At 31.6% G+C, this 10103-nt stretch overlaps 1 protein-coding gene across 1 annotated transcript; it reads right to left on the minus strand.

Annotated features, from left to right (window-relative positions):
- Positions 1-492: 492 nt before the first annotated feature.
- On the minus strand, positions 493-5302 carry LOC18049888. The gene is made up of 6 exons (XM_006440294.2): positions 5128-5302; positions 4893-4988; positions 3529-3692; positions 3020-3199; positions 2244-2790; positions 493-2117 (listed from the first exon to the last, which is right to left on the minus strand). Exons 3-6 carry the CDS (start codon positions 3670-3672, stop codon positions 1003-1005), a joined length of 1986 nt encoding a protein of 661 aa, XP_006440357.1. The 5' UTR covers positions 3673-3692; positions 4893-4988; positions 5128-5302; the 3' UTR covers positions 493-1002.
- Between the last annotated feature and the right edge of the window lie 4801 nt (positions 5303-10103).

A 10103-nucleotide genomic window follows, 5' to 3' on the forward strand; every position in this document is an offset into this window, starting at 1 on the left:
GCCTCCACTCCTCCCATTGTGGCATTTTTAATACCTGCAACTATCCTCAAGTGCAAGTGCAAGTCCAAGAAGTCTTTATTTCATTTGTGTATCAGTCACTTTTTAAGCTTCAAGATAGTGTGACTAGATATTTAACCAAGTCCAGTAAGCCAACAAAATTGGTTTTCATCAATTGCTTTCTTAAACCACACTCGTTTTAACAGTTTAGGTAATCTTAGATTTCATGATGAACAAAAAAATAAATAAAAATAAATAAGTTTTTGAATAACTAAAATATTACTGATAAGTGTGAATAAGCAAAACTAAAGTTACCCTAAATATCGTGAATTTATTAAAATAAGCAAACTCAGAATTTTATTTTATATAAAATTCTCCTAGTCAAAATATGAAAAATAAAACAAACAGCACCCAAATATGATATTCTAAAAAATATAAAAATCCTAAAAGCAATCGAAAAAATAGTAAAATACCTTTAAGTGGCAAAACAATAATAATAAAAAAAAGAACTTTTGGCTCAATCGTGTGGCAGTTTAGTTCGTCTCATTGCAAGCTTATAAACGATATATTATATGCCCTAAACAAACATTTGTAGCTCAAATTGTAGCTCGAATTATGATCCCAAAAAGGTACCTTTCTCATCCTATAAAACCATCCTACATCATTCTAGCTAGGCATGCGTTGTGAAGAATTAATGAAGAATTACCTGCATTCTTCATCCACTAGAAAGCTTCCCACCACTGTATAGGTCACAGTTTACTTGCATCACCAAAACTTATGATTTTTACGATGTATATTCATCTCTCCCATTCAATAAGATAGTGGAAGTAGAATGCATAATAACAGCGTCACATCCGATTGATAATGAATCGAAAAGTACTAAATTGTTCTAAAATCAATGAACAAGCTAGAAAGTTATTTGTAGTTGAGAAGTGCTCCGCATCCATAGTAAATTTATATTCAGATATGATTTGTTTGATTGTTTCTGAACCTAAAATTGAGCTTTTATGAAAAATTTCTCCGCTGGATATAATTGATCCTCTTGCGTCTACTTCTCAATTGTAGGCACCAACTCTCTCCATCAGCCATCCTGGCTCTGTTTTTCCTGTATTCTTTTGATTTTAAGGCTCCCTCCAGAATATTTATATCTTCCAAAATTTCATGTCTGGTTAGAGATGCTAGACCAGGAAGAATTTCTCTCTGAAAATCTTTCATTCTCCTCCCTCTTTTCAACTTGATACCAAAATCCCTTTTATCGGTGTCATTTACTTCAAATGGCTTAGATGACACACAATAGTCCTCAGAACTGCTGTCTTTTAGCTTCAAAGTAAGTAACTCAAAAGAATCGGAAGAGTTTTGTGGCTGCTCACTGTTGTTATTTTCTATCTCGTGGGATCCTGATCTGGTTGTATGATCTTGAAAAGAAGCTGAATTCTCCAAGGAGATATGAACAAGGGATTCAGCTGCTCTTTGGATCAAAACATCCACTTTGGCTAATCCTTCTTTCCTATTGATGCATTCGTTTTCACTATTGCCAGAAGATTTTTGGTGCTGCTCAACAGCAGGAGTACTTGAATTTCCCAATTCAATATGAGGTTGCAAGGTCTTTATACTGCTTGATACATTATCAACAATGCAGCAGGACTTGCATGACCCAGCACATTTATCGTGACTTTGACCTGAACATGAATATGCAGGACCTTCTACTTCACTCTTCTCACTGCTCACTTGTCTAGTTGCCACACATGTATGATTCAGATCATTTAAAAGACCTTTTTGGAGTTCGGATGTGAACTTATCTCTGTTACTGGGGTCACTAGAACAGCCGCCAAGGTATTCACTGCGGTACATTGGTGGCCTGGAAATAGACTTGAGACTTGCAGGACTCAAATCAGCTTCACCACCTCCACTGAGTTTATCCCTGGCAACCATTTCAGGCAAACTACCTATTGAACTGGCTGCTGAAAGATAGGCCACCTGGGGATCGCTAAAGCTACAAGGCAGGTCATCAAGCTGAACTTTGTTCAGGTCCAAGTGCCTGGCATCATATGAAGTGAATACATTTTGCTTTCTGATGTACATATATTTACATGGAATATCAGCTTGGGACTCTCCACTTTCTGCAGATGTGCAAGGAAGAGGAATTAAATCAAGTAGGCTAGAATATTTTCAAATCAGAAAGCCTAGAAGATCAAGAGAAAATTGTGGATCTTATAAGAGCAAAACTAGTTTGATTGCATCACTACCTTGGTTGGAAGAGTGTTGCTCCTGGAAGCATTCACCATTGTCTACAAGAAAGCGACTCACTGCAAGCTCATGAGATGTATCTTTCTCCACAATTCTTGGGATGGTTAAGTTGGAAAGAACAGACATTTGTGACCCATCCTTTCCCCCAGTAGATGTAGTCAAACCAGTACAGCCAAGAGAAGGTTCTTGTTTTGCGTTCCCCCTTGATATCCTCTCAGTTGAATCTTCCAAATCGATGACAAATATGGGGTAAGAATGAGTTTCCTTATCTAACCAAGATCTCTTTGTACCTTCTCTTCTCTTGCTGTCTGCTCCAAGGCTAAGGGAAAGTGTCAAGTCCATGGCATCTGATACATTATTAACATGACTCTCCAAAGTACGTTTAACGTGATTAGAATCATTCCTTTTGTCTAGAAAATCATTGTCAGCACAGCTAATGTACTGATTGGCAGGAAGTTGAAGATCAAAAGGCATCTGTTGAAGATTGTCATGCATACCCTGGCATCCTTCAAACAACTCCTGGTTTATGGGTGGCACTGAACAAACCTGAAAGTCATACCATATTTTATACTATGATCTGAAAAGTGCCATACGTGTTTTTAAATTAGAAAAAAGGTCCCTCTTTGATCCATCAACGGAAGACAGATATAAAAGATCATATCTTCCAGTGCTGAGGACATTGGCAGGAGCTTTTGCTTTCTAAAGATCAGAAATGTCAAAGCAACTTTCAGGTAAAAGCAATCATATCATTTAAAAAATAGACGGCCTCTTTTACCATTGAAATTGAGGAAAATCTTGGTTCTTTCAATGGTGGCTCATAGCTTATTGCATTTGTATCAGGCATTGGAGATGATTGTGTGCTTTCTTTGCACGAATTGTATCTACCAAACTCCTTGCAACCAAGATCTTTCATTAGTGTAATTTGTACCCTATATAATCGATGAAGCTCATGAACCTGAAGTGAAATGAATATTAAGAAGATAAGCATGTAAGGTAGAGAAAAAATCACAGTTCTTTCACATATGAGGATCTTTATGCCAAATGAGGGTCTTGTGGTTCATCTTTGCAGTAAGAAACATATTGAGAAATTAGTGATTTAAAATTGAGAAACCTAGTTAGTTTTAGCGGCCATGTAATTGGCAAGAATCATACTTTTCAAGCATGTGGCAACCGAGGGTATTCCAAAACCATAGGGTGATTCATTTATACGTTATCAGATAATGAGGGGGATTGAGATAAGTAGAACAGATGGCCAAATGTAAATATACAAGAGCATTCATCTACCTGCGTCCTAAATGTATTCTCCTGGTTCAGCATTGTCTGCTTAAAAGCTTCCTTAAGTGCATCAGTGTTTCTCTGCACAGAATTCACATCAAAATCTCCTCTCATGAACATCTTCTCCTCGCTGAAGTTGATAATTAGTGTCATGTCAGATCAGATCCTGCAGGCTGTTTCCTCCATAATTAATAATGCTGGCAAGGATGTTTAATGCTTTACTTTAGGCTCTGTCCTAAAGTAGCTACCACAGAGAAATGGTAGTTATACAAGCTAGGCAGGGTTAATTACAACAGACCAGCCATTATTGGAAAGTTATTGAGCTTATCTCAGAGAAAAGGTATATGTACATATTCTTATATCATTAATTTGTGGTCATTTGAAAGTTAAACTAATCTATGACCTGAACAATTCTAGAAATCGAAGGCCTAGAAGCACATATACTTGTTCTACTTGTTCCCTTTTAACATTTCTTGACTACTTCCTACCAGAAGTTTAACTTGTGTTACTTCAATTTAATTCACCAACAGACACGACAGAGAAGAAAAGAAAAGTTTTATTGAAAACACCGAACACATGTCCTGACTTTTGATAATGCACTGTAACAAAGTACAAAAAGAACAAGAAATATTTTGCAGTTAAAGCTAAACCCTTAGTTCGTGATAAACCCAATTGAATCCTATGTCACCGGTACATAAACAGGCTTAACAAACAACAAGATCACATTTAATTTTCTCGTATCTAAAACAAGGAAAATTTTCTTTCATCCCTGATCAAGGAATAAAGCTGATCACAAAGCCCATGAGACAATTGCAGAGGATATAATAAATGCAGTGAAGTTGTGTATTACACTAATCACTGTTGTTCCTTTATCCGTAAAAAAATCGCAAATAAAATTGCTATACCTATGAGCATCAATCAAACAGTGCATTGCAGATTGAATGTTATGGAAATTAGCAAGATGATCAAAAAGTGAGCATACAAAAACTTTTTCTATTTCACTAAATTACCTTCTGGGGACATGCATTTCATACATCAGTTTAACGGGTCCGATTACTTTTCCGTGCAAGAATTTTTAGTAAAACATTTACAAACATGATAAACTTTTAAAGGCGTAAATTTGTGCCCAGAATTTTATTTCTCCCGTTATGCTGAATTTTATGCACAGAATTCTTCCAAAATACTCCATAATAGAACAGAAAAAAAATAACAATAATAATAATAAAATAATAATAAAAGATTTGCAGCGAATTCATAACCAATAACCCGGTGACGAAGAGAAGCTGTATATTGAAACTTTAATAATTCCAACAAAACGGAAGAAAACAAAATAAGAAAATTCCATAAACGTAAAAAAAGTGAGAGCAGTGTACCAGAAGTCAGAGAAGCCACAAAAGCATTCTTGATTCGACCATTAGACAATCTGCCGCCTGCTTCTTCTCTCCTCAACATGATTCCCCGTTAACGCACTAGAAAGATCAAAGAATCATCAGATCACTGATAAACATTACTCTTTTGTCTTTCTTCAAGGTAAAATAATAATAAAAGTGCTGAGTTTTGTGGTATTTTTGCTTTGCATATGTTTGGGGGTTCTCAAAATATCACCACCTTATTAACAATAACATTACATTCACATTACATCATTCTTTCTTTCTTTCCATTTTTTCTTTTTTTGAAGTAACCTTTCTGTCACTTTCTCTCTATTAAAAATCTTTGGGATTCTCCATTTCTCTTTCTTCTTTTTGGGCACTTAGATTTCTGCCTGCTTTAACGGAGGGGGACCAGTCAGAGAGAGAGAGAGTGCTTCCTCAGTTGCTTGCTACATATTTTTATCTACGACAGTTACCGCTAAAAGATTAAGATTAGGTACTACTTTTTAATTTTACCCATTGACTCCAATATTTGTTTTGTTTTATTAATTTATTAATTAATGAGTTCGCCGGTTGGCTGGGGAATGTGTTAATAATCTAAAGGATTTGTACCAGAAGCTGAAAGTGACATGGCTGATTATGAACTGTTTTTGTGGGTGGGTGACGTATTATTCTTCTCTTGTTTATTATTAATCAACTGTTTAACAGGTTGTCCTTGCTTATTAGGATGCCCGAGCTGTCCATATAATTTTTTTAATTAGGTTATCTTAGTTAAATTAAATATTTTTTAACTCACATAATTTATTTTTATTATTTTATATTTTTATTTAATTAATAAATTAATTATAAATTAATTTATACATGATAAATTTATATAAAAATTTATAATTGTATCATCACTCTTTTGACTATTATACGTTGATTTTATGGTATTAAAACTTTGCAATTGGGTGTTGTAGATTGAACCTTCCATAATAATTAAAATTAACTAATACACATGTTACTTATCAGCGTGCTCAAAAATATAATGTAATTTACATGATTTATTTTATTTGTAATTTTGCGATAAGAGAAAAGAATAAAAAATATAAATTTTAAAACACATTGTAAAATAAAATATATTATATTAAAGTGTATCTTGTATTTTTTTTTTAGTTTATTCTTTATTTTAAAATAAGCATTGTTTTATTCTAAAATTACACTTTATTTGATGTCATTAAGAATAAAAAATAAATAAATTAAATGAAACGCATCGTATCCTGCAGTGTTTTATATTGTATTAAAATGATTCTGAGTTTTGACTGAACTGAACCAAGTACTCACGCGCGGCAAGGCACGTTGGGACGCAACGAATCTCTTTTGGTATTGCTTTTGTCGGGTTATTTTCAGTTTTCTCCCCTATTGTTTACCGTATTTCCACTTTGATAGCTTGTATGGCCGTATTTCCACAAACCTCCTATACCGGCTGTATTCGGTTAATTCGACCGCTAATTGACCAATTAAGAGAACAAAATACCCTTATCTCATAGAAACAAAAGCCGACAGGTTCTGGAGAACGCCAAAGTATATACGCAATAGAACATGACCAATTTACCCTTACAACTTGACAAATTGACATTGTTAAATGACAAATTAAAAATTAAAAAAATATATACATATATTGCAAAATTTTAATTTCTGCCGCCAATATTGTTGTCGAAGGCTTGAAGCCAACAATTATTTGCTTCTAAAATAAATTTCAATTCCAAACACAAGCATTCATCTTCATCACACCTTAAACCATAGCCTGCTCTATTCTTTTCCGTCGCCAGCTTTACGCAACATCTCATCATTCATTTCATAAACTCGACGCCAAAAACGCTTGCATATCGATGAATTCTAACAGCTTAAGCACATCAAAGCCTCTTGATAATATGGTCCAATTTGCCACGCAGTTAAATTCATTCAATTAGTCTGCATATAATGTTATTCAAACGTGTCAATAAAGATAATCTAAAGGAAAACAAAAATATCTATCACCTTCATCTTGGACAGTGTTCTGTGTACCATTGACAATTTCAGCAACTGCAGTCTTTCAAGTCATAGTGCCTAAACTCTCTCCTCTTTGATTCTTGGTGCCTGGAGACTTTCCACTAGCCTACACCTAAAGAGTTCACAATTTGATTAGTATTTGCTCAGTTAAGTTGAATTAAACTATTAGTAATGCAAATAAAAGTTGAGAAAGAAACCTGTTGCTCAAGGAAGACAACCATCATTCCATACAATTTTATTTTTTATTTTTTTATGTTCTCGAAAGTTCATAACTATATTGTCGCTTCCAAACCAATTTTTTCTACAAAATAGTTCAATGATTTGCACAGTTAATGTAAATCACATTTCTATTTATTCAAACATCATTTGACAGGAATTTATAGTAAAAATGCAACATGTTTAACGGAAATCAGGCATCAATTTATAAAAAAGAAATCATGGCAATTTCTTAAAAAGTCATAACATCTTAAATATTTACAATTAGCCTATCAATTTTGTTCTGTCCTTGCCAGTATTTGAAAAACTATCACCAACAAGATTAACCAATGATTAACATTAGAAAGTGCACATTTAATAAAGGTTAAATTTTATTTTTTTTACTTACAGTGTTGCTTTATGCTCCCATAATTTATAAATTATCTTAATACTCCCCAATATAATTTTATGTTAAATTAATTTATAATATGTCAATTTTATTTTAATTTTATGTTGTAGATATATATAAAAAATAAAGAGAAAATTGGAGCCGAAAACAGAAGACAAAGAAGATGAATTGCATTGATTAAAAAAAAAAGTGGAGCCAATTGATAAAGTGGTAGTCAAGTAACAGCCATCACTTTATTTCTTTATTTAATAATGAAAAGAAGCACTAACTGCCTATAAAAGGAGGAATGGAAGAGACAATTGGGGTAGAGAGGGATAAAAGGACTGGAAGTCAGAGGTGTAGAAAACAATTTATTTTCTTTTCTTTTGTAGTTAATTTTCTTAGAATATGTTTTAGAAGTTTGTTAACTAAAATGTGTGTTTTATTTTTTAATTTGAGTGGTTAATTTTCTGAGTTAAGATGAAAGGTAAAACTTAAAAATTTATATTATGAAAGTAATTATTCTCTTAAATAAGTTTATAGTTCATTATTTTAATTATATAATATTGACAAACCACTATAACTATGGCACATTATGTGCTTTATCCCCATATTTATTCATTAGTGGTAATTAATAATTATGTCGCATAATAATAAAATAAATATAAAATAAATTTTAAAAGAATATTATGACTATAATTTAAATGTTAAGAGTGGATCTAATAATTTTAACACTTTTTAAATGTATAATTTTTTTATAAATTAATTATTAAAATTTTAAATTCCCTATGATTTATCTTTAAACTCACCAAATTATATCACAACGAAACATTCTTTAAGTAATCAATATTTTGGAGTCACGACAACCAATTATTTAACAGACTTCTTGTTGACAGTCTCAAGCTGAAAGGGGCGTGAATTCAATAGTGAACCATAATATTAAATGTTTATCCACTGGTTATAAAAGTGTTCCGGACAATTTCTGGAACCAATGTGGAACTGTTTGAATTAGGTTGAGTTTTTAATTAATAAAACATGAAATTACCTACTTGCCCTTCATTAATCACCATTACCGAAACTGAATATAGTCGGCAGGGGAGGTTTATTGAAATACGGCCGTACAATCCACTAAAGTGGAAACACGATAAAACCTTAGGGGAGGAAGCTGAAAATAACTCTATTTTCGTCCGAATCCGAAATAGACTGCTGCGAGAACGGGGCCAAAACTATGTTGTCAACGGGGTAAGTAATCCTTGTTTTGTCTTTTTATTTTTATTTTTAATTTAATTGTATTATAGTTTGTTGAAAATAATAAATTAAATAATATTTCTAATTTGTGACACCCAAGTCCTGTTTATTTTAATTTTTTATACTTATATTCTTGAGCATTGTTGACTATTAAGGAAATTTTGATAGAGTGTGGAATTATTATTTTTACCCTTAAAAAAAATAATTAAGTGGTGAGAATATTTTCACGATAAAAATACTCTTGGCACCAATTTCTAATTAAAAAATTTATATTACAAATACCCGTTCATTAAATTACTGTAAAGGACACATCTCTTTAATTTATTACTTATTTTACACCTACGTTATCTTTTATTTAACACAAAAATAGTTATTTGTATAAATTAAAAAAGAAATATATTCCCAAGAAAAGATGTAGTTCAAGAATTTCTAAAGAATATGAATGGCAGGCTTATAAATAATAAAATTTTAAGAGTTATAAATCTTATAAGAGTTAACTATGAAAAAAATAATTATATTTTAAATCATACCACCACATAGACCAAAGAATCATTAGTAGGATTATTGTTGATGAAAAAAATCTATTTCTAAAATATGATGGTTTTAATTAAAATTATTTTATTAGGTTCGAGTTTACAAAAAGAAGAAATTAAGAAAAAAATGGAGGATAAAGTCCATGGGTGCTAAGCTACTAATTAGGAATAAAGAAAGAAGATGGATGAAATTTGGTTACCATACACATGAAAATTTTAATATTAAAGAAAAAATATTTAATTAAAAATAATTTAAGAATTACTAGACATGTTCATTAATCATATTATTGGAAACATTTAATTTAGGCATTCACATGTTCATTGTGGTCATACATTATTATTATTATTATTGATAAATTAAAATATTTTTATTATGTAATCTTTTTTTAACTCACATATTCAAACAGTATATTAGACAGAGATTATGTAATAAGTGATATATATATATATATATATATATATATATATATATATATATATATTAACACATGTTAATTTTTCATCTATTTTAAATTTTTACATGAGATTATATTGTTGCCCATACTCTGGCATGCACTGTAATAGTCAAACTAGGTCGATAGATTTAAATGTAAAGAAATTTGAAACAACGTGAACATATATGTCAAGTTTTAGAAACCTTTGTCTTATATAATTTTTCAGCAAACATCGGAGATGGCAATGTTAATAACCATGCAAATACATCTAGGGCATTATTTAGGATTTTTATCCATTATATTTAAAAAAAAAAATATTTGTTTTCATATTTTAACTTTACTTAAAAATTATTAAGAATTTGAAAAATTTGAATTTCCAAAACAA

Source organism: Citrus clementina, unplaced genomic scaffold, assembly GCF_000493195.1.
Source record: "Citrus clementina cultivar Clemenules unplaced genomic scaffold, Citrus_clementina_v1.0 scaffold_3, whole genome shotgun sequence".
Lineage (NCBI taxonomy): Eukaryota > Viridiplantae > Streptophyta > Magnoliopsida > Sapindales > Rutaceae > Citrus > Citrus x clementina.

Excerpts from the sequence above, each read along its gene's own strand:
- LOC18049888 (XM_006440294.2), bottom strand. The coding sequence starts at position 3,672 with ATGACACTAATTATCAACTTCAGCGAGGAGAAGATGTTCATGAGAGGA. Across the intron at positions 3,200-3,528 it reads AGAATACATTTAGGACGCAG|GTTCATGAGCTTCATCGATT; the intron begins GTAGATGAATGC and ends ATTTCACTTCAG. Across the intron at positions 2,791-3,019 it reads GATTTTCCTCAATTTCAATG|GTTTGTTCAGTGCCACCCAT; the intron begins GTAAAAGAGGCC and ends TATGACTTTCAG.